The 24,501-nt window shown below is 35.2% G+C and overlaps 3 protein-coding genes across 4 annotated transcripts; 1 reads left to right on the top strand and 2 right to left on the bottom strand.

The window, feature by feature from the left end:
* Positions 1-2,342: 2,342 nt before the first annotated feature.
* LOC123889940 lies at positions 2,343-5,053 on the top strand. Its single transcript, XM_045939467.1, has 2 exons — positions 2,343-2,575; positions 4,382-5,053. The coding sequence occupies exons 1-2, from the start codon at positions 2,422-2,424 to the stop codon at positions 4,918-4,920; spliced, it is 693 nt and encodes a 230-aa protein (XP_045795423.1). The 5' UTR covers positions 2,343-2,421; the 3' UTR covers positions 4,921-5,053.
* Positions 5,054-5,856: 803 nt separating this feature from the next.
* On the bottom strand, positions 5,857-9,550 carry LOC123893084 (cold-responsive protein kinase 1-like). Of its 2 annotated transcripts, none has more exons than XM_045943001.1 (6): positions 9,142-9,550; positions 7,915-8,018; positions 7,333-7,543; positions 7,019-7,256; positions 6,547-6,697; positions 5,857-6,448 (listed from the first exon to the last, which is right to left on the bottom strand). In XM_045943001.1, exons 1-6 carry the CDS (start codon positions 9,215-9,217, stop codon positions 6,083-6,085), a joined length of 1,146 nt encoding a protein of 381 aa, XP_045798957.1. In that variant the 5' UTR covers positions 9,218-9,550; the 3' UTR covers positions 5,857-6,082. The 2 variants fall into 2 exon arrangements, with proteins under 2 accessions (XP_045798957.1, XP_045798958.1); XM_045943002.1 differs by lacking the exon at positions 9,142-9,550 and adding an exon at positions 8,219-8,239.
* Positions 9,551-12,119: 2,569 nt separating this feature from the next.
* On the bottom strand, positions 12,120-22,844 carry LOC123891255 (proteoglycan 4-like). The gene is made up of 6 exons (XM_045941094.1): positions 22,603-22,844; positions 22,268-22,407; positions 21,991-22,102; positions 20,669-20,783; positions 19,508-20,437; positions 12,120-12,664 (listed from the first exon to the last, which is right to left on the bottom strand). Exons 2-6 carry the CDS (start codon positions 22,392-22,394, stop codon positions 12,449-12,451), a joined length of 1,500 nt encoding a protein of 499 aa, XP_045797050.1. The 5' UTR covers positions 22,395-22,407; positions 22,603-22,844; the 3' UTR covers positions 12,120-12,448.
* Between the last annotated feature and the right edge of the window lie 1,657 nt (positions 22,845-24,501).

Here is a 24,501-nt window from a genome sequence, read left to right as displayed (position 1 = left end):
TTCTGCACAAAATCTGCTTTCGAGTTACAACTTCAAAGCTTCTCACACAACTCAATTTGGATCAATAATTCACCAAACGGATACCGAAATGACCATAATCGAGTTGGCTTTCCACAGAATCAAACCCCACTAAATTTGGAGTTACAAAGAGAGATTAATTACCGTTTTAGTGAAGGCCTGTCAAATTACTAATTTTGCAGAAATCTACTTATGACCTTCAAATTCAACATCGTCTACCAAACACATCGTAACTCCAAATTTGACGAAATTTAAATGACAACAAGGGTAATTTCGTTAGCTTTCCGGACATGTAAATACTATTGAAAAATGAGCTACAGGGTGAGAGACATGACAAAAATACCAGTAGTAGTTCCATACAATAATTGATTTGGACAGATCTTCACTAAAATGATAATTAATCTCTCTCTGTAACAGTTTATTAAATAACGTAAATCTTGACGGGTCTCAATAACATATCAAATGATTTTCAAAAAATTTTAAAAAAATTATGGATGATCTATACGATATAAAGTTTTAATCCAACAATGAATTTCGTATAATTCATATTCGGTAGATCACTTGTTCACGGTGGACCACTTGTGAAGGTGGTCCACCGTAACCTTAGCCTAAATATCTAATTAATGTTGTGTCAGCGGTTTTGGTAAAGAAGTTACTCGTATCATTAATTGATCTTCGATCTGATCTTAATTGTGTACTACAGAGTAGACCAAAGGTGAATATTTACCCAATAGTCTATCCACCAATCCATTTCCATTTAGCCAATAAAATTTGTACCTGTCCTTTTTTTTTTCTTGACAAAAGAAATTGGTACCGGCCTATCCATATATATGAAAAACATTACTATTGATCATATGATAGTTAACATTTGTCTTGCGGAAAATTTTAATATGATCAATATTATAAGTGGTCTATTTTTAACTACTTTATAAAAAATATTAAAATTTCAAGTATAAGTTAATATGGTTATTCTCATTTTTCTTTTTTCTAAAGGAAAAGTGATGGCGTTTTTATAAGTGTACCAAAATCGTTAAGTTAAAAAAAAAATTGAGTTTGTATCCTCTAGGGTTGTTCTAATTTCAACGAACAATTATATATATTAAACTTAGGTTTTTTAAAAAGTATGCAAAGAGCGTGGGTTTCAGATTGTCTTTGGATCAAGTTATCAATCAGAGAGTTACTCATTTCTAGTAACTCATTTAATCTCTTGTAAACGTTGTTAGAATAATAAATCAGAGAGTTACTCTCTCTTATGGACGTAGCTCTTTGTTTTTTGCTTGCTTGGTTTTTGCTAGCATTTAGGTTGTTAGAATCATTATTGATTGACTTGCTTAGTATTGATTGACCATTGCTATAGAATTTTTACTCCATTCTTGTTATTGTAATATGTGGGACTAAATGTCTCAATTTTGAAAAATTGGAGGACTAAATTATTAAAATCCCAAAATTAGAAATAGAGGACACCAAAATTATGAATTTGTTAAAATAGGGGAGCTAAAATTTCTTTTAAGCCTGTCAAAAAAAATGTTAGTTATATTTATGATCTTAACTGTTGATCAGAACAGGTAGATGGCCAACTGACAGTCCGTTGAGCAGGTGGTTGACGGCGGGTCGAGCAGCTGATCCACGGAGGGGGATTGTACTTGTAGGTACTCCGATGCCAAAGTCAGAAAGAACACTAAGATACTTATAGAGAGAAAGTAAATGAGTGAATGAATAGTGTTACCTTACTCTCCTGAATAGGAAAGCTTATATAGCCCCCAGCTTTGGGCCAAAGGTCCTCTTATTGAGCCTTATTGGATTGACCCCATAAGATGGACTGCTAAGATATTCCCCTTAGATGGTGAGAAGGGCAGTGATTTGCTCTTATCTTGGTAAAGAGGTTCCACCATGTTCTGCTGACATTGATGTGGTAGGACAAGCCATTATGGACCAGAGGGTATGGTGTTGGACTAATTCTAGTCTTGTCCAGAACAATTTATAATAAACTTAATTTATGATTCTAAAAAAAAACCCTTAATTTATGATTATAAAGTTATTTATAGTTCCAATCGCAGTTGCAGGTGATCGAACTGTGATACTCCCTACTAAATTCAGACCCAATCACCACTAAACCAATTGATAGTTTTAACCTTTTTTATCAAAGCGTCTTATATTTTGAACCGAAACTAATATTAATTATTTATTAATTATGAAAAAAAAATGAATGTTCCTTTCACACCAAGTTTCTATCTTTCTTTTCTTTCTTTGTTTAAAGAGGTAAACACTACTATAGTATATAAGATGTAAAAGGCTGTAGTGTGTAAAGAAGTAAATACATAAATTATTGACTCCACCCCAAAAAAGTCAGCAAAATAAATAAATAGCAGCAAATTTCTTACTCTTTCCACCATACACAATACAATGAGGAGTCTGTTCACCAATGGTAGGGATCGGGAAGAACATCCAAACAGAGGCCAGAATCATCATGACAATAGAAAAACCAAAAGAAGAAAAAGAAGAAGCAACAATGAATTTCAGAGTCAAGAAGATTCTCAAGACTCAGAAACTATTATTGGTACGTATAATATACTCCTATGCTTTCTTTGGAAAATAAATACACATGTTTTTTTCAAAGTCATAATTTCCTCTACAAAATGTTTTCAAATTGTATAAGAAACCAGATTACTCTGAAAATAGAGGTCTAATGTGGAGATCTAGCGCAGGTCCACGGCGGAGATCCGGCTGAAACGGGTGGTCCGTGGCTGTAGAAGCCACCACTTTTAATTTTTAAATAATTAAATTACTTTAGAGTAATAAAAAAATTATTATTTAGAAAATATCTAAAATTTGATATTTTTTTAAAAATTACCAAATTTTTACTTTAAACAGAAACACACTTTCAATAGTGCATTTTGATAGTTTTTTTTTTTTTTTTTATGGATACAAGCATTTTGATAGATTTGAGTAGGAGTATTTACATCTAAATGGATCTATCTATATAATAAAACTGTAAATTGATCTTAAAAAAATCTAGAAAGCACACAAAATTGAATTTTATTAGATGTGGTCCAATGTGCATTTGTTAAAACGGCTCAAATTAAATTTTAAGTTTTGTTTTTTTTTTCGAAGCCAAACAAAATCAAACTGCATACATAAATCCTAATTTTTTTTTATTAGTATGAGATATATTGCATCAAGTTCTTATTTTTTGGTTTTTAATTTTAAAAATAAACTTAATAGTTAAATTTAATCTATTTTTTTAAAGGAGTTAAATTTAAGTATATTATTTTACTAGCTCTCATCTTTGAAACTAAATTCGTCATTGTCATTTTTAATTGTTGAATTTTAGTATATTGCAAGTTATATATTTTTGTACTCAATTATAATTTGGGCATTCAAAAAACCAATCCAAATTAAATCACATTGAGTTGGATCGGATTTTTAGTGACAAATTCAAAATCAAACCGAACTACTTGTAATTTTTTTTGGAAAAAGTAATTTTTTGCCTCGCAATCGATTCAAACCGCAGCACAAACATCCATAGGTTTCAGCATAAAAGAGGACGAATTGAAAAATTACCTCAAGGTAGTTTGCTTTGGACCTCAAATTGTTTCCATCCAATAGATTAGGAGCGCAATGTGTGACTCCAAACAACTTCAACACCTAGCGTGGGTCTTGAGTTCAACTCCCACATTGTAATCCTCAGTGGTGAAGTCCTTCAATTGGATCTAGGATCCAAACTAGGCATGAGGGCGGATGTAGAAGTTGTTTGCATTTTCATATTGCTCAAATTCCCGAGTTATTGGATGTATAAATGTGTTTGGATACCCTAATCTTTGGACCTACTTTTTAATTGAGATCCTAATCACCTAGATGCTTGAATGTGTTAGACTTGTCATTACGATCTTGAATGAATCAAAATTATAAAGATATTTTTAAATGTTTCTTTTGTTAGTCAAGTAGATTAGATCTTCAAATGTATCTATTGTTAATTAGTTTGATCATGGAATCTATTTTTCGTTAATCAATTTACAATGACACCACCTCACAAATTTAGTACCATATTGTTAATTGCTAATAGTCTATCACCATTCACCAAACGGATTAAGATTTCCTCCAATTTGATTGTCACACTGTTTTAACTGGGAGCCATTAATTATAGATCGGAAGGTGCAGATTAATTCTGTTATTAAATCACTTAAAACTATCCCGATTGCACATTTTAGATCGACGGTCCTGATGTAAAACTGCACGAAAACTGTGTCAAAAGTTACTGCGTGGAATCCGTTGCATTCACCACAATCCTGGTTTTTGTTTGTCATATATGTATGGTTGGTCTATCTTCCTTAATTTACAAATGACATGTTTGTTTGCTTCACAGATCCTCCCTGTCCTCCATATGTTTTACCCTCCGATCATCATCAACCTATCCTCGATTTTGCTCCCGACGATGCAAAACTCCTCACAGAATTCGCCACTCGCCACCCTAGCTTCCTTCTTTCAGAACAGACACACTCCTCTGTCATGAGAAGAACAGCTTATGAATATTTCACTAGTTTCTTCAAATTTCTCCAATCTCAGTCTACCTTAGAGTTGTTAACAACATTAAAATCATCGGTTTCTGCACAACTTAATGTTATCAGGTTATATGGCTTCAAAGGTGAATGGCTTGATGAATTAGAACTTCGTCTCAGTCGTCAAATTCCACTCGACGAAGAGTTCCAAAAAATGACTGAACTTGAAGCTTCTTATTCCAAACATATTGCTGACATGGAGGAGGAATATGAATTGTTAACACAGAGATTAGTAGAATTGAGAGGTAAGTTTATGGCTGGGAAAGAAACTATAGATTATCTTTCTGATAGGAAGAAGAAAATTATGGATGATAGAGCAAGCTTAAATGTCCCTTTTACATTTTAAAATGGCACTGATGTAGCTGACTGCGTGGATGCGAAACCGGCTGACTACTGAGAATCTGAATTCTTATTTTGTATACCGATGTTTGTTCTTTAAGTTAAACATTTTCCTTGAGTTAATCATTATTATTATCGGATATTTTTCTCGGTGTTTCTGAGGTGTTTAAATAATAACTTAATTCGAATGTGTACTTTCTACATCTTTAAATTTCCATGGTTTTCTTTAGAGTAAATTAGGATTTGGATTTGACGCAGTAACTGTGTCACACTATTGATCTTAGGCGTCCGATTTGAGATCAACGGTCAAGATCCTTTTAAGTTGATTCGGTGAGAAATTAATCTGGACTGTCTGATCTCTAATTGATGGCTGGAATGAGAAATTAATCTGGACTGTCGAGTAACTACTATGATCGAAAGTCTAATATATCGATACTTAAAATTAAAAATCGTTTGAAACTTTAATGGCAAAACATGTGGCCTTCTGGAAATAGAAGTTTATGGCCTTCCTTGTCCCAAATGCTAAGCCCAAAATAGTGAATTGAACGATGACAATCTGATAAGATGTTTACAAAATGAATATGAAACTCGGATAATTTACTAGATAGTTAAAATTAATGGTAATGGCCAACAAATGTATATGAAAGTATTGGTGTGAATGAATGAACGTTGAAAAATTATATGATAACAAGTAGATACACTTGGTAGAATGGTTTAATAATAGTGTTTGTTATAAGCAAACAATTGTTATTTGGACGCACAATTTCTGACAATGTACTATCTAGAACTGTATAGAATCGGGTGTGGACATCGGTTCCAGGGTGTGACTGTGAGAACAAACACTCGAGGAGAAAGAAAATATAAAACTCGGAAACCGTATAAATATATGGTGTTTGTGTCTAGTCCCGTGTCTAGAAAACATTTCACTAGAACCATTAAGCAATAAGAAAAGTAAATATATGATCATTTATTTAATGTATAGTATCGAACAAATGTAGTATCGAACGACTTATGAAACAAGATTCTTCAACATGCCTTTAACACCAGAAAGAAATAATTAGCAAAGTGCAAAATATATAAGCCTTTTCTTCCCATGATCCCCTTTGGAAAAACATGGATCCTAACAACTAAAACAATAAATACATAACTTATACTAGACATATGAACCATCATCTAGGAAAAACCTCTGTCACAATATCTGTACCGCTAAATTGCGTAGAGGTTTGATGTTGATTTTCATAATTTTTGTGCTTGATCACTTGAGATGACCGCAATGGTGTTTTGTTAAAAGAACCGCTCGACTTTACAGATGAATTCCATCTGTATATTCCAGGCTCAGTTAATGCCTTCTCATTAAGATGAACTTGTTTTGAAAGCATTTGTAGTACTTGTTTCATGGTTGGTCTATGTTGAGCTGTTGATTGGGTGCAAAATAGAGCAACTACAAGGAACCGATACACCTCGTTCTCGTCATAGTCGGTTATTTCTGAATCAACGAGTTCTAGAAGCCGGTTTTCTTCTTTTAGCTTCCATGCCTGCACACATATCAGAATCGGTTTTGAAGGGCTACTAAGGTGAGATCCCAGCATGCAATAAATCAACATTATTCATACATAAGGATCGAGAAATTTACCCATTCGACCAGTACCAAAATATTGTCCCCAAATGCAGCTTTGCTACTACTTTTACCACTGATTATTTCAAGCATCAGAATCCCAAAACTGTATACATCTGCCTTCTTTGTAAGCTGTCTTAGAAGCGCATATTCTGGCGCAAGATATCCCCTGCTCAGATCAAACAAGTAACCAAGAATTCAACTAACTTACAAGTGGTAATCCAAAGGCAAAAATTTGGTACCAATCACTTATGTAGCACTGACACTTCAGATTAAAGACGTGTCAGGTGTCTGTCACGTGTCAGTATCTAACACCGGCACAACATTGGCACGTGTGGCTACATTTAATCACTTCTATGTTCTTAAACACTGGTACAACATTGGCACGTGTGTCAGTTACATGATTGTGTCTTGTGTTGGTGTGCTTAATTGCAGGTTACACAATATGGTATTGGTATATATTCATGTAAAACTATGCATCTATGCTTACATTGTTCCTGCAACTCGAGTGCTAACATGTGTGACATTGTCAGGAAAAAGTTTTGCAAGACCAAAATCACCAATTTTTGGATTGAAATTCTCATCTAACAATATATTGCTTGCTTTGATATCTCTATGAACAATGTTTGGCTGAGCCTCTTCGTGAAGAAAGCTTAGACCCGATGCTGTACCGCAGCAAATAGCAGCCCTCTTTGGCCAATCCAGACGAACACATTTACTCTTTGAACCTGTTAAAAAAAAGAGGAAAGCTTAACTATGAGGATAATAACCATTTTTAAAAATGGAAAAAAAAGTACACATTACCTAGCAAAGAACTTGCGAGGCTATTGTTCTCGAGAAACTCGTACACCAATATTCGATGATTACCCTCAACACAGAAGCCAATCAGTTTAACAAGATTTGGATGTTGTATATTTGCTATCGTATCAATTTCGGTCATAAATTCATGAGTTCCTTGTTTAGACTCAACAGAAAGAGACTTGATAGCAACTTGAGTACCATCCCTTAAAACACCCTGCATAAGACAAAGACGAACCTGTGTTAACTTATGAGTTTATCTACTAACAAACACTTGTGAAACCACTAGGTTTGATCTAGTGGTAAAGGGTTTGGGTAGTACGCTATAGGTCCTGGGTTCGATTCTCAGCTCATTGTAAACCAAAAACTAACAAACACTTGTGAGACTGTTTGGAATAACTTGTGAAAACAGCTTATAGTTTATATGAAAATATTTTGACTTTATTTTATCTTTTGATATAGAAATAGCTTATACATAAGCACTTATATAATAAGCACATATACTATAAGCCCTTAATTAAGTTGTTTAAGCAAAAGGGCCAAAAACAAAAAGGAAAAAAACCATTGGTTATGAATCATGATCCTCACCTTGTAGACAACTCCATAGCCTCCTCCACCAATTTTGCATGAAGGATGAAAATCTCCTGTAGCTGATCTCAATGAGCTATAGCTAAAGCTTTTAGTTTCCTTCACTGTCAATCACAGACACAAAACAGAACTTATCAAACAGTAAACATTTGAAAAGGTTCAAGAATGTAGTTTTAGGATGATAATGCACTAATTTCCACTATATGGAAGAAATTCACAAAAATACAAGTATATAACATTACATAACCAATAAATGGTTTAAATATAATATGGATAATGTTTGATAGTACAAAAAATTTATTACTTTTGTACAACAAATAGTTGAACTTGGGAGTACTAAGTTCAAGTTGTAACTTTTGATCTGCATTTAATTATTCTCAGCAACAGAAAGATCTTGGCATTGTAAACTTGGAATTTATCTAGTACACTTGGTCATGGTTTGACTTTTGACAATGAGAGAGAGAGAGAGAGTCAAAAAAGAAGAATTGTACCTATAATTTGTACTAGTAAATGAAGCCATAACATAAACATAAAGCATAAGAACAGAACAAACAAAATTTCTAGAAAATAGTTGAACTTGGAAGTACACTTGCATTGTAAACTTGGAATTTATGTAGTACACTTGGCCATGGTTTGACTTTTGACTATGGGAGAGAGATATATTTTTTGGTATTAACCCTCTCGCTCTCGGGAGAAGGGGTCCGGTATCCAGAGTTCGGTCACGGAGTTTGGAAAGTCTGACCAAGAATTGTTCCCATCAAGAATCAAATTTGGATTCTCCCGAACGGTTTGTTCTAGGAGGAATTCACTAACCACTTAAGCTGAATGTCTTGCTTAGAGGGAGAGAGATTGAGAGAGAGAGAGAGAGAGAGAGAGAGAGAGAGAGAGAGAGAATAAAAAAAAAGAAGAATTGTACCTATAATTGTACTAGGAAATGAAGTCATAGCATATCGTAAAACTCAAAAACAGAAGTACAGAACACAATTTCCAGTAAAAACAATTTCTTCATCATAAAGCAACCAACTCTCTATTGCTACAAATAGATACTCAATTTCAACTTTGTTAAAACATTTAACTAGAATTTAAACATGAAAACTACCTAAAAGAACATGATAGAAAAAGATAGATGAAAGGACACAAACAAAACAATAAATCATGACAATTACATATCGATGCAAACAAATTGATCAATAATGAAAATTTTAAATCCATATTCATTTTCTTTACCTTGTTCATGTGTGCCCTCAATAGGTTCACCCTTCCCTTTACACCAATTCAAAACACCAAAACAATTGCAAATCATGACTCCACTCTCCTATGCTACCATCAAATCTTCCAACCACATTTGTTTCACAAATTCATCACACATATCAACCAAAAACTAACCAACTTGAAAAACAATGAAGTAAATGAACCAAGTTAAAAACTTGGAAAACACCATATACACAATAAAGGGTAAATAAAAAATGGGTTTTTTCTCCTTCACAAATCCAAGATCCTACCAATTTGAAAAAAAGCTAAGATTTTTAGTATTAAAAAGATAAAAGAAACCAAACCCTTTAAAATTTATTAATGAAACCAGAATAAAAAGGTTGGAGGAAACGTGTGAATCCAAATAAAAAAGGAAAATAAATGAGAGGTGAAGGAAGCTATCAATGGAAAGGAGTGACAACAATAATCTAAGAGTAGTGTGTGTGTGGGGTAAAATATGAAAGTGACATGTTTTTTTCTTTTTCCGTGTGATTTTTTTTTCTTGTACTTTTCTTTGTTTCATAAAATGAACAATGGAATAGAAAAACATGACTGCGTCATGAAGTCATTGAATCAGTCGTCATGTAGACAAGAAAGAGTCATAATTTACGTGGGAAAAAAACAGACGAGAAAACACTTTTATTTATTCCTAGTACTAACAATTTTTTGTCTATGACAATAAACAATCTTCTTTTCACTTTTTTTAATTACAAAATTTAGAATTTTATAAGCAAATCAAATCATTCATTAGAATTATCTTCATTTTTAAATAATTTATTTTTTTATATAGTCTTAGAATTTCATTGTTAACATTTTTTGGGTTACTTTTTAAAATTTTGAAAATAGGGACCAATTTGCAATTTTTTAAAATTTAAAAGACCAAATTATAGGGATCAAAGGAATTTTTGAAAATTTATAGGGGTCAAATAAAAAAAAATTGAAACATGTGGAAGGAAGGAATTTCAAATTCCCTAACTTTTAAATATCATTTGAATAGGTGGATACACCTCAAGAGGAGCACACTCCCAGGTTCCAAGCCAATACCAATACACCAACCCAAGTTATGTTATTTTGAAACAAGTTTGGCAACAAAATACAATATAGTGAATAGTAATGAATCTTATAAGATCGTGCAATTTATTAATTATTCAGAATGGTTGTTTTCTTCTTTGTTGTCCCTTTTTTGGTACTTTGCTGCCCCATTTTAGTGATATTTGATTTGATACGGCGGGGTTAGGCTGAATAACTAACTAACTAAGGCAAGTGGTACAAAATCTTTAATTTTGATACTGCTCCCTTTCATTCATAACCTCATCTCGAGAGACATCTAGCTACTCCTCAATCAAGGTAGTAGATAATGTGGTTTTTAATGTGACCACCATGGCCCTTTCCCACTATATATGTTGTCATCGTCATTGTTAGTACAAATATTAATCAAAGTATCAAAATGTTAACAATTAAATTGACCGACCGTGAGATTAACTCAATTGACAGGACATTGTATTATATATGCAGGGGGTTGAGGTTCAAACTTCGGTCATCCTACTTATTCTAGTAGAATTTCTAGCCACTCAGCTATTTGACAAAAAAAAAAAGACAGATTTTATATAGTTCCATTGGTTTTGTTGTTTGTGTAATATTCAGCTGTGGAATTTTTTAGTATTCGTTGTTAAATTTTATGTTAAATCTAAACAAGTTGTTGTAATTATGATTATCATTACCATTTGCATTTTTTATGATAATCTCGGATGTTTTGAAGCCTAGTACTAGTAGCACATCGATTCAGATGTTTTGTTATAGCTTTTCCAAGATCGATTGATGCATGACTGATTAATTTCTTATTATTCTCTCTCTGTGATTTTATATTCTCTTTCTCCGTGTGAATACACAAAGAAACAATTTCGAGAAAGTGAGATCCATTAAGGTTGAGATTAAGTTGTTCAACCTATAGTCTAGATGAAAACCATAACTGTAGCAAGATCGCATTCATCTAGTTTGATTTCATCGACATAGTTTGCACGAACAACCGAATCTAATTCGAGCATAGCTTCCATGCAGTTAATTAAAACTTGCAATCGGAATTGATGATCAATTAAGAAGATAAACCATACAACGCCATTTGATCTCTTCCATTTACATTAGATCTCTTCTTCCCTTATATTAAGTACAGATGGAGACAATTTTCGGTATGTAAGCATTTTCATTCGATTTTTGAAGTTCGTCCGGAAAATGGTAGCACCTAACAATGCCATTTGTCTTTCTGTTTTCTCCTTCCACGACTTTCACAATTAAGAGATTCATTCTCTCACACTTTTTAAAGAAACTTGAGAAAGTGTATATGAAGTTCTCTTCACATGATAATATAATATGGCTTCCCCCCAATATGTAAGAATTAAATCTCTTAAGCCAACTATACAATCAGCTTAAGAAATAAATTAATGAGAAAAATGAAAAATGCAAGGAACAATAATGATAAATTAACAGATAACAATCTCAATTGCCAGTTTGTATGTCTGACTTTCCTTAGAATAAATAATTTATTTCAAAATTGAATAAAATGTTCATTGTGAGTCGGCATCACCGTAGTCTTTGAATATATCAAAATTATAAAAACGCCACTGTGTATATTTTATTTTTGAAGAATAATTCTAACACATTATATTTTATTGATTAAAATTTATTTTGGTCTCAATTTAAGCCAAAGAAAAACTCAGTATGGACTGACCCGACACCGGCATTGACACCAGAAGGATCGGACCTCTAATACCTAGAGAGAAGCACACTTCGAGGTCTCAAGCCTACACATCAGGTCAACTCTTGGGATTAGTTCCGTTAATATATTCATATTCATGAAAATTTTCCATTTTATAAGTGGAAGCTTAAATTAAATCTAACCTACATGTTTAAGATACAACTTGTCAAGTAAACTGTGAACCTTTAAAGCAAACTTAGTAAGTAACAATTGAACAAGTCCATCAATTGATAGTTCAAAATGTTCAGCACAATGAATCTTGTACTACAAACAAACTTATAACTTATAGCTATAAGGTTTCCTGGTACAAAGTCCATCAAACGTCTCAACTCTCAAGGTAGCCTCTCATTGTATCACAAGAATTTGTACTTCTATGCTACAAACTTTCTACCTTAGCACATTTACATGGAAAATAGTATCTCACCATATATCTGTGCTATTTGTTCCACCACATACAAATAAAATGCAAAAATGCATAACTAATCATGCCTTGACCAATATATGAGTGATGATGATTCCATAAACCATCTTCTAAGAATCACTTTCTTCAATCTCACTTCCATAAGATATGGAGTTATTATTTACACTAAGTTCAGAGCTAGCAGTGCTGCTTGTGGCATGCGGCGAATCAGAAAAACTCACTGTCTTGCTCTTTGATGAACTACTTGATCTCACACTGTACATAGACGAAGCTGGAATGCTCGTCACATGTGGCCGCATATTACCCTGAATGCTTCGTCTTATGTCCTGCATAAGAGAAATTATCGACGAATTGTAACTTGTTTACTATGAAACAGTGATAAATTAATTTCGCAGTCTATACATCATTAATTGTAGCACAGTGTATAATACTATGATGTTAATAGCGGTGCTATAGCGGGATAGCGTAGCAGCAGACCCCCTGTTATGAATGCAGAAGCAGAAAGGTAAAGAAAACAACTAACAACTAACTTTAGCCAAATATTTCTCTACTTTATTGATATGCCAATCATTACATTTATAGCTCAATCAAAAGGAATCTATTCAGTACATTCCCCTATATTTCCGGCATTTCTTAACGTTATCTAACAGCAAGGCTGAGTCACTATAGTAGAGAATCTTCTAGAGAAGTCATCACTTCTTCCTGCTTCCTTTCTTGAGTGATGCCACGACACATCCATTAAGCCACTTGGGCCTATTGCGTCTTCTATTGGGCCTTGAGGGAGGAGTGGACTCTCCTTTTTCTTCAGCAGCATCCCAATCAGAGCCCAACTCTTTTTGGTCCATGACATCCCCTTCTTCTTCTGGACCGACCATGTCCTCAAGGTCGAAGGCAGGGAATGTGTTTTGCAGCTCCTGATAATTTTCCCAGGTCGTATCTTCGGGCATCAGACCTTCCCATTGAATAAGGACTTCAAGCTGGTCATCATCCTTATTCTTTCGCCAATCCAGAATCACCATTGGCTTGATACAAGGTTGATTATCAATGGTATCAGAAGGTAGATCTAAGGATACTTCCACTTCTCCAAAGCATGGCTTCAACTGTGATACATGAAATACTGGATGAATTTTGCTATTCTTTGGCAGCTCAAGCTCAAGAGCGACATCCCCGACTGCTCGGATTAGTTTGAAAGGTCCATAATATTTCTTTGACAGTTTATGGATCCTTCTTCCCACCACAGAATTTTGTCGATAAGGCCTCAATTTCACAAATACCAGATCACCCACTTGAAATTTATGAGGAATACGTCTTTGATCAGCATACTCCTTCATAAGTTTTTTGAGCTTTCAGCAATTTACTCTTCAAAAGCTCTAAGATAGCTTCCCTATCATTCAACATTGCATCCACTGCTTGCAATTTTGAAGATCCAGGGATATAGTCAGCAAGTGCAGGAGGAGCTCTTCCATATACCACCTGATATGGTGAGAGCCCTGTTGAGGTATGAACAGCTGTATTATAATGCCACTCAGCCCAATGTAAAAATTGACCCCATTGTTTGGGCTTTTCATGCACAAAACACCTCAGATACTGCTGCAAAACTTTGTTAACAATCTCTGTTTGCCCATCACTTTGCGGGTGATATGCCGTGGACATACGCAGCTTGGTGCCACTAAGACGGAACAATTCCTGCCAGAAATTACTCAAGAATATAGGGTCTCGATCGGATACAATACTTCTAGGCATCCCATGAAGTTTGCAGACCATCTTTGCGAACAAGTCTGCTACTTTGGTTGCAGTGAAGTGAGTAGGCAAGGATCCAAAGTGAGCTGCCTTGGATAATCTATCCACAACAACTAGCACAGCAGTATGAGTTTGGAAGGAAGGGAGCCCCACTATAAAGTCAAGAGAAACGTCTTCCCAAACTCTAATTGGCACTGGTAAAGGATGTAATAGACCATAGGGTAGATGATTGGATGGTTTAATTTGCTGACAAACTGAACATGACTTGACAAATTGAACCACATCACCACGCATACCTTGCCAAAACACATTCTCCTGAAGCCGTCCATAAGTACGGTGAATTCCGCTATGACCTCCAATAACAGAAGAATGAAATTCCTCCAATAATGTCTGCTTAAGTGGTGAGTTTGGAGGAATAAATAATTTGCCTTTATAGAAGAGTAACCCATCTATGAAATCAAACTCCTTGTACTCTTCAGGTTTGTCCTGCACCTTGTTAAGTAGCTGTTGAAACTCAGGATCGTCCATTAGTTGTTGCTTAAAAGCCATAATGAAATCCAGATGAGGAATTGTAATGGCTAAGCATTGAACGCGAGAGAGAGCATCAGCAACGCGATTCTGAGGACCCGGCTTGTATACTATTTCATATGAATACCCCAACAGCTTAGCTAGATAAAATTGTTGTTCTGGAGTCTGTATAACCTGAGTAAGCAGCTCTCTTAAACTTCTTTGATCTGTATAGATGATAAATGTATTCCCCAACAGATACGTGCGCCATTTTTTGACAGCAGTGGTGATGGCGCAGAGTTCTCGCACATATGTAGAAGCTTGCAACATTTTAGGGCAGAATTGCTTGCTGAAGTAGCAGATTGGATGCCCATTCTGAATCAAAACTGCTCCCATTCCAGTCCCAGAAGCATCTGTTTCTAAAATAAACTTCTCCTCAAAATTAGGCAAGCGTAACACAGGTACCTCAGACATGGCTTGCTTGAGCGCCTTGAATGCTTGTGCAGCTTCCTCCGTCCAGATAAAAGCATCACGCTTAAGCAATTGTGTTAAAGGTGCAGCAATTGAAGCATAGTTACAGACAAACTTACGATAGAACCCAGTGAGCCCAAGGAATCCTCGAAGTTGCTTAACATTCTGCGGTGTTGGCCAATTCACCATTGCTTCAATTTTGGAGGGGTCAGGTCCTACCCCTTTGTCAGAAACCACATGTCCCAAATATTCAATAGAATTCTGAGCTATGAGACACTTAGATTGCTTCAAACAGAACTCATTTTCCAGCAGACATTGAAAAACGATTTCTAAATGTTTCACATGGCTTTCTAAGGATGGACTATAAACGAGGATGTCGTCAAAGAAAACAATCACGAATTGACGAAGATAGGGTGCAAATATGAGATTCATAGTGGATTGAAATGTGGAAGGAGCATTGCATAGTCCAAAGGGCATTACCAGAAACTCGTAATGGCCTTGGTGAGTCCGAAATGCTGTCTTGTGAATATCTTCCTGAGCCATGCGTATCTGATGGTATCCGGCGCGTAAATCTAGCTTTGAAAACCACTGAGTACCATAGAGTTCATCCAAGAGTTCATCAATTGCCGGAATAGGAAATCGATCTTTGCTAGTTATTGCATTTAAGGCACGGTAATCAACACAAAATCTCCATGTACCGTCCTTCTTGCGTACCAGCAGCACAGGTGATGAAAAAGAGCTAGAACTTGGACGAATAAGGCCATTAGCAAGCATCTCTTTAATTTGGACCTCAATTTCTCGTTTCTGAAAGTGTGGGTACCGATAGGGGCGCACATTGACAGGATTGGTATTTGGGAGTAGTGGAATTTTATGGTCTACTGGCCTTTGTGGTGGTAGGTGGGTGGGTGTTTGGAAAAGTGTTTGAAATTTCTGTAGGAGATCAGTGATTCGTGGGTCGAGGTGTGATGGTTCAGTTGGAGGGTTTTCTGGTTGAATGAGGGATAGGTGGAAGAAAGTATCGATCGCATTAGTGGAGAGAAGGCGTTGAAGCTGGTGAATGTTGGCTTCTTCTGGTCTTGCTTTTGGTACCCCTTTCAGATTAACTTGCTCCCCATCTTTACAAAAACTCATAGTTAACTGGTCATAGTCCGTAACGATTGGGCCTAAAGTCTTAAGCCATTGGACTCCCAAAACTAATTCAGCCCCACTAATTGGTAACACAAAGAAATCCACAGTAAAGAGATGCGAACCTAGTAAGAGGGGGGTCTGTGGACAAATGTGAGTGCACTGTAATTCTTCACCATTACCCACGAGGACACGAAACGAATGGGCTGGTTCGGTTCGCAGGCCCAACTGTCGCGCTACTCTATCCTGAAGGAAGTTATGGGTACTTCCACTATCAATGAGGATAGCAACTGGACTGCTTTGGATCTGGCCCATGACCCGAAGAGTTTGAGGAATGGAATGGCCCATCAAGGCGTGTAAGCTGATCTGTGCCGGGTTAGGATCCACACCCGGATCCGTAGCAACCACCTCTACTATAGGTGGATCTGGACTTGAGCTCTCAAGATGGAATGAAGATGCGTCCTCTTGAGGTTCATCGGGTTCCACAATTAGCAAATGAAACAACCGTTTACAACGATGGCCACGTTGATACCGTTCATCGCAGTTGTAGCACAAGCCTTTCTCACGGCGAGCTTGTAACTCGTCTGGCGACAAACGTTTCACTGCCGGTGAAGGTTTTGGTGGAACGACAGACATGGTGGGTTTGAATGACGGTGTATTGCTCGCCGAAGACGACGGTAAGTGATGTTTCGACGTCGCTGGGGAACGATCGGTGAACTTCTCTTCCTGTAACTTGGCGAGGCTAAAAGCTTGGGTCAAGGAAACCGGTTGAAAGGCCAGCACCTCTCGACGGATAGCCGGTTTGAGTCCTGAAACAAAACAGCTCAAGTAACACTGTGGGGAAAGGCCAACGATTCGATTTGCCAAAGCTTCGAACTGGGTTTGGTATTCTTTCACCGTCGTAGTCTGAGAGAGCTTGAACAAGGCACCTTTAGGGTCGTCATACTGAGACGGAGCAAAGCGAACCTCTAAGGCGTGAAGGAACGTGGTCCATGTCAGCAATTGACCATTTTGATGCATCCATTGGAACCACGTGAGAGCTTCGCCTTCCATGTAGAAGGAGGCCAAACGGAGACGCTGGTCTTCCGGTGTCAAGTGGTAGTCAAAAAATTGAGTGACCTTGAAGATCCATCCAAGAGGATCAGATCCATCAAAGCGAGGAATATCCAGTTTGATGGAAGTGGTGGGAATCGGCGCCGGATCTGGGTAAGGAAGGCGTGGTGGTGGAAACCCAGGAGGACCCATACGAGCGCGAAGGTTGGTAACATCGGTGGCTAAAGCGTTAATATTGGTGGAGATATTGGTTTGAAAGGTTTGTTGAGACTGGAGAAGGTTATTAATGGAGGCAGCAAGCTCCTCGATGGAGGGAGTTGAGGCCATTGCAATGAAAGCACCAAGTTGTTATGAATGCAGAAGCAGAAAGGTAAAGAAAACAACTAACAACTAACTTTAGCCAAATATTTCTCTACTTTATTGATATGCCAATCATTACATTTATAGCTCAATCAAAAGGAATCTATTCAGTACATTCCCCTATATTTCCGGCATTTCTTAACGTTATCTAACAGCAAGGCTGAGTCACTATAGTAGAGAATCTTCTAGAGAAGTCATCACTTCTTCCTGCTTCCTTTCTTGAGTGATGCCACGACACATCCATTAAGCCACTTGGGCCTATTGCGTCTTCTATTGGGCCTTGAGGGAGGAGTGGACTCTCCTTTTTCTTCAGCAGCATCCCAATCAGAGCCCAACTCTTTTTGGTCCATGACACCCCCACCCCGCTATGCTCCACTTTCCGCTATTTAGAGAAGCAGAAATAGCGGCCGCTTTTTACTGGTGAATAGCATTTTCGTAGCGGATCTATAGCGGTACCTAGCCGCTTTTGCCTTTTGGGGGAAAAATTGATGAGAACCCTAATTTTGGAAATAAATCATAAAGTTAGGAGTATTTTGAGATTTTACGCACCCCTTTGGTGCCCTAAGTTCTCATATCACTTGATACTTATCTATGTGCACCATTTCAACGCTTCTCAAATACTTCAATGCTCTTCTCCTCTTCTCCTTCAACACTCTCCTTTCTTATTGTTGTGGAGCTTAGAAGTGAAGATGAGGCATACGCAGATGTGGAAAGCATGATTTTAGATTAATTGCTTGTCATTTTATTTACTTTTATAACTTTCTTATGCTTTATTTTAATGGGATGTCATTTTGAGTACTTCTAAATTAAACATAAAATGTACTTCAAAATTGCATCCCATTAATCTCAAATAGCGGCGCGCTAAGATGTTAATAACGGCACTACAGCAGGATAGCATAGCAGCAGACCCCCACCCCGCTATGCTATAGGTCCGTTTTCCGCTATTTAGAGAAGCGGAAATAGCGGCCGCGATTTACTGGTGAATAGCATTTTCGTAGCGGTGGCGTAGTGGATCTGTAGCGGTATCTGGCCGATTTTGCCCTAAAATAAAGCATAAGCAAGTTCTAAAAGTAAATAAAATGACAAGCCATTAATCTAAAATCATGCTTCCACACCTGCATCTGCCTCATCTTCACTTCTAAGCTCCACCGCATTTAGAAAGGAGAGCGTAGAAGGAGAAGAGCGTTGAAGTAATTGAGAAGCGTTGAAACGGCGCACAGAGAAAAGTATCAAGTGATATTGAGAACTTAGGGCACCAAAGGGGTGCGGGCCCAAAATACCCCTAACTTTATGATTTATTTCCAAAATTAGGGTTCTCATCAATTTTTTCCCCCAAAAAGCAAAAGCAGCCAGATACCACTACATATCCGCTACGCCACCGCTATGAAACGCTATTCACCTGCAAATCGCGGCCGCTATTTTTGCTTCTCTAAATAGCGGAAAACGGACCTGTAGCATAGCGGGGAGGGGGTCTGCCGCTACGCTATCCCGCTATAGTGCCGTTATTAACATCATAGCGCGCCGCTATTTGAGATTAACAACATAGGTGTATAAAACTAAAATCTAGTTAAAAAAAACTAAAATTTAGTTCAAAATACTCAACAATCTATTGGAAGTTGGAATTCAATACAAATAAATGTACTGCATATTTATATTCATATATGTATACCTTACTACTATTCAATCTTTTACTCATTATAGTGCATGACTAAATGAATATTAGAGGACAAATAGGAACATAGGAATATAGAGCATTGAAATAATTCATGAAGTTATTAGCCTTTTACTTCAAGGAAGAATACTAAGTTTAAGCATATGTAAAAAATAATATTTGTAACCCTATTACACTTTAAAACTACAAAATCATTGGTGTTGTAGATGACAAAATATATGTAAGGGAGTTATGAACATACCATATGCCTCATTGCCATATCTAAAGACTTCTTTGAAAGCGTAGTTCCGAATCCAGAGCTACCAGTTGAAGATTTTCCATAAGAGTTGTTGTTGGCAGAAGGGTCATCATGCTTTGGAGGTGCAAGTTTTCTCATGTTCACAACTCTTTCGACCATTTTCGTCCCGATTACAACAGGACTTTCTTCATCACTATCGGTGAAACGGGCTCTACTCAAAGCATGCATGGAGCTATGATTATTGTGAGGAAGCCCTGTTGAAGCGCGTCCTTTTGAAGGTGTGGTTGATGACCTTCTAGATTTTGCATTGCTAGTGGCCTCAACAGAAGCTGATCTCGGATTTGGTACTCCAGGCCTATTTCTAGTGACTGAAGCCGGTCTTTCCGGCAATGATGTTTTCAAATTCGGAGGAGCGTCGTGAGTAAAGCCAGGCATTTGCGAGGGTTCCCAAGGTCTAGATTTTACTGCTGGAGAGATACCACGTGATTGCACTGGATTCTTAGCAACAACAGGGCGTGCTTTTGATGCTGATGAAGGTCGAGTGGGAGGAGCAGATACCCCAAACGTCCTCGATGGAGTTGATGACCGAAGATTCGGAGTTGCTGATCTTTGACTTGACTTAGGAGCTGTCACGGAAGGCCTTGAAGTAGGCGTGGAGGCCCTAGAAGTGGACCTAGTAGGAGTTGACGATCTCACCGGTGGAGCTGTCGATTTCGTAGAAGTTAACGTGGATCGCGAGGTAGGCGTAGACGGTCTAGATGATTTGGTTGTTGAAGGTAATGTTGGCCTTCCAGATGGTGTTGAAGATCTTGAAGTAGCTGGAGATGGACCCCGTGACGATGAAATTCTCTTACCACCATTACCTGGCATTGTTGTATGATTCTTAGAACCTACATTGCTTCTTGAATTAGGTTCTGTTTGGATATTAGATACCTGCAAACACATAATACATCATCAGAAGAAAGGTGAATGTGTTGAATTAATATGAAACGGAACGAGTATTAAAATTTAAAATGTATGTTGTATCCTTAAAAAACACTTAATATGAGACGGAGCGAGTCGAAATACTTCTTGCAGTGGAGGTTGTGTTTTTAATAAAATTTTGCTGATTCAAAAAAAAAAGAAGAGACGGAGCGAGTTTTTTAAATAGTTCTTAGTTCTTACCCGTAGTTTTAAAGCTGTTGGACGAGAATTGCGAGTCTCCGTTTCACTCTTCAATGATATTTGTGACTCCTTGTCTAAAGTAGGAAAAAGCGGCGCATCAGGTGGAGTAAGAAGCCTGATAACAGAAAACTCGTGTCAGTATGAAGGAAAAAGTTCTAATGAACAAAACTTGCAATACAAATTATAGAAGCAGAAACTGAGAATGAGGTAAAATACATGTTATATAACTATAATGCTTGCTTATGTGTGTATTATGCTAATGTGATAGTTTGCATATGAAATCAACCATAATAAATATTAAGGTGGTTACAGATTCTTTTCTCTAGGTATGATATTAGTCTCAGAAAAGGAAGTTACATGAAAAGTTAAGGTTGATGTTAATTTATGTCATTTGCAGAAAATACTCAGCACCATAATTAACATGGACTTTAAAAAGGGAAATTGAATGTTCCATTGATTGAAAGTGAATATGATTAATTAAGATATAAATACTAGTATTTGAGAAGTGATTTAGTTATTAATCATTTATCACTAGATGTAAAGCTTCAATTGTCATTGTCAAAATTTCAAAATACTTTTCAGCTAAAGAAGGTATCTCAAATGGGGACCGCTCAAAAACAACTATCATGCAAGCTTGAGGATCTCATTGGTATTAAAGACAAATTTGTTTTCATTCTTTATGGAAACTTTTGATTACAATTACAAAGTTTTTTTTTTTTGACGAAGTTAGCACCCATTTTCGTTCTTCACAAGTTTCAAACGGGACAGTTTAGTCTCCTACGAAATAAAACCCAAATTAGTCCCTGAAATTTTCATATTAGGGACAAATTAGTCCCTCTGTTATAACGAATCGGGGACTAGTTTGTCCTCGATATGAAAATGTCAGAGACTAATTTAGGTTTTATTTTTATTGGAACTGAATTGTCCCGTCAGAAAATTGTGAGGGATAAAAATGAGTGTTCACTTTGTGCCAAAAAAAAAAACTGAGTCTTCAATGTAAAGAGTTTTTAAAATGAAAATCAATCATAAGTTCATAACCACTTTTAAAGTCACAAAATATGATTTGATTGTGATGTTCCGAGAGTGTCTGTGCATGAAAATCAAACTCTTCTAATACAAATCTTTAAATCATGAAACTATTTGAAAACAAAGAGAAAGTTTTGTAATTAACATTGAAAATCAAAAATAAAAACCAAAAACCATTTTCATACCATTCAATTAGAATTCCCTTTTGAACCCAAATGATTTACAAGATCTATATAATTACAAAGCCAAATCACACGCTCATCAACAATTAAAAGTTGCAGTTAATCCAAAATTACCATTCATAATCAGATTTATCATTTTCTGAATTCAAGAACTCTTCAACCACAGTCTTCTTTGGTGAATTTGATGATACCATCTTGGAAATCATAGAGTTCTCATGATTAGATTCTGTAGTGAAAAACATAACACACCATCATTAATTACCACAAAATAACAAAAACCACTCAAAAATGATAGTGAAAAACTTGGTAGCGAGGACCACCATTCCTCGAATCAGATTAAACTGACGGTGAAAGCAAGAAAAAAAATGAGAAGAAGAAAAACAAAACATACCCAAATTTGAAAAATCAAGTTCATCAGAGTTTTCAAGAAGGAGAAGATTGTTCTTTTCATTCTCTTTCTCTCTCCTCCTCATCTCAAGAAACAAAGCAAGTTCTTCATCTCTTTCCTTCATCACCATCAACTCAGCTTCTCTAAAGTAGAAAATCAACAAAAAAAAATTAAAAAAAATCAAAACTTTGATCACCCCTTTAAGCAAAAACAAAGCATCAATCACTAAAGTTGCAATCTTTCAATAAAAAAAATGAAGATTTGAATCATAAAATGTGACAAAAAGAAAGATTCTACAAAAGGGTATTGTTGAAATCATTCAACAAGGATCTAATTACCGTAATTGAGTAAAAATGTGAAGAAATAAATAATGGGGTGAATGAAAAATTGGTTCTAATGAACTAAGAAGTATGATAGTGTTGAATAGAGAGGTGAATCATAAAGTAGAGAAGGTGTTTTTGTTTTCGATATGTTTGAGGATTGATGATTGAGGAATTGGTTTGAAAAGGTTAGAAAGAAGCTGCAAGTTTGTCTTGTTGGCATTCAAACGTTTGAAACGGAAGACAGGAAACAGAATTAAAAAAGAATAAAATATTTATAAGAAACAAGAGATTTGAATTCATTGCCAAAAAAAAAAAAAAAAGATTTTTGAATTCAATTCTTGCGGTTTATTTATTTCTTTTGCTGACACAAATAATTATTATTGACTTCTCTTATCTTTTTCTTCAACAGGAATTAATGACTTTTCTTTTTGTTTTTTTACACAAATGACTTTTCTTAAAATAAAATATGTTAACTTTATTAATTCCTAAAATAAAATATTTTAACTTTAATAATTTTTTAAAAATTTAAGAAAGTAGTCAATTTTTATTTTTTATCAGAAAATTTAGGATGAGGGTTTGAACTCGAAACATCTTATATTCAGCATCTATTTTTTTGGTCATGCAAAATAGTTAGGCCCGTCCGTTATAGGATGCAGGGTGAGCGACGTTATGGGTCTCAAAATCTTGAGGTCCTATAATAATAGTTATATATTATTAATATTTATATAATATCAGATGTACTCAATAAATTAATTTCGATGCCTTATAATAATAGTTATACATTACCAATGTTCATAAAATATCATGTGTTTAGTAAAAAAATAATACCATAATAAGGAAGAAAAAAATTTATATGTTTCATATGTTTGGCCAGAAATTGAACATATGACCACATGTTTAAGGTGACCAAGACCCTTACTTTAGACCAATTCATTAATGATGTTTTTTATGTTACCTATAATTTAAACAGAGGATGACTTTTTTAAAAAAAAAATTACATTTTTTTATTAGGAGTCTATTTTTAATATTTAAACCGGGCCTCCGATATTCATGACTGGCCCTATAACAGTGCCTCTAGGGCATTTATTAAACATACTAAAAATGAAAATAAAAAATAAAATTAATATTCAAAAAATAATTTTTTACACTTTTAAGATATTGAATGCATTCGTCAAAAATTAAAAAAGATATTGAATGAATAATTCTCAAAATAAAATTTCCTTATTAACTAGTTTAAATACTTGTACATTCGCACGGGTCATTGATTTTTATTCGATAAGTAGAAAATTTATTTAGAATAAAATATTTAAAAATTTGTTATATAATATTGTTAAAATATAAGTGAAAATATTGTGCTATTTTTTGTAAAACTTATTAAATGAATAAATTTGATTATAGTTATCAATGATAAATTATCCAATTTTTTATGTATCATTCACAAATAATAGTCCCGTGTATAATTTTTAATAAAAAAATAGAAATTTGATTATGAATATTTAGGATAATTTAGTAAATTTGATAGTAATTAACTTTATTGTATTATTATTATTAATAGTTAATAGTATATTGTTTTTTTTTTTAAGAAAAATAATGTTTATGTTTCTATTTCTTTTTGTTTTTTAAGGATGTTTCTATTTCTATATTCTTAATTTTATGCATATTCATCTTATTTTTTTCTATAATTTTTTTATGGAATATTTTATTATCTTTTTTCTTTTAATAGATTATTCAGTTGATCGTATTAATTTGTTTTGTTACTATTTTTATGAGTATAGATTGTTCTGTTTTGTTCCAACTTTTAATCTATAATCTATTTTGTTTATATTTTTAAGCGTATCATCTTCTTTTTTTTGTATTTATTTTATATTTTTTCTATATATTTGTTATTTATTTTTTATAGTGAAATTACAGTGA

Source organism: Trifolium pratense, linkage group LG6 (genome assembly GCF_020283565.1).
Source record: "Trifolium pratense cultivar HEN17-A07 linkage group LG6, ARS_RC_1.1, whole genome shotgun sequence".
In the NCBI taxonomy this organism is placed as follows: Eukaryota; Viridiplantae; Streptophyta; class Magnoliopsida; order Fabales; family Fabaceae; genus Trifolium; species Trifolium pratense.
This window is presented reverse-complemented; position numbering and strand designations above follow the sequence as displayed.

Bases quoted from the DNA above. Each gene is read 5' to 3' on its own strand.
- LOC123889940 (XM_045939467.1), top strand. From the start codon at position 2,422: ATGAGGAGTCTGTTCACCAATGGTAGGGATCGGGAAGAACATCCAAAC. The intron at 2,576-4,381 runs GTACGTATAATA...TTTGCTTCACAG, and splicing joins AGACTCAGAAACTATTATTG to ATCCTCCCTGTCCTCCATAT.
- LOC123893084 (XM_045943001.1), bottom strand. From the start codon at position 9,217: ATGATTTGCAATTGTTTTGGTGTTTTGAATTGGTGTAAAGGGAAGGGT. The intron at 8,019-9,141 runs GTAAAGAAAATG...TGTGATTGACAG, and splicing joins TGAGGGCACACATGAACAAG to TGAAGGAAACTAAAAGCTTT. The intron at 7,257-7,332 runs GTAATGTGTACT...TTTTTTTAACAG, and splicing joins CCTCGCAAGTTCTTTGCTAG to GTTCAAAGAGTAAATGTGTT.
- LOC123891255 (XM_045941094.1), bottom strand. From the start codon at position 22,394: ATGGTGATGAAGGAAAGAGATGAAGAACTTGCTTTGTTTCTTGAGATG. The intron at 20,438-20,668 runs GTAAGAACTAAG...ATGTGTTTGCAG, and splicing joins CAACAGCTTTAAAACTACGG to GTATCTAATATCCAAACAGA. The intron at 12,665-19,507 runs GTATGTTCATAA...TCTCTTATGCAG, and splicing joins ATATGGCAATGAGGCATATG to GACATAAGACGAAGCATTCA.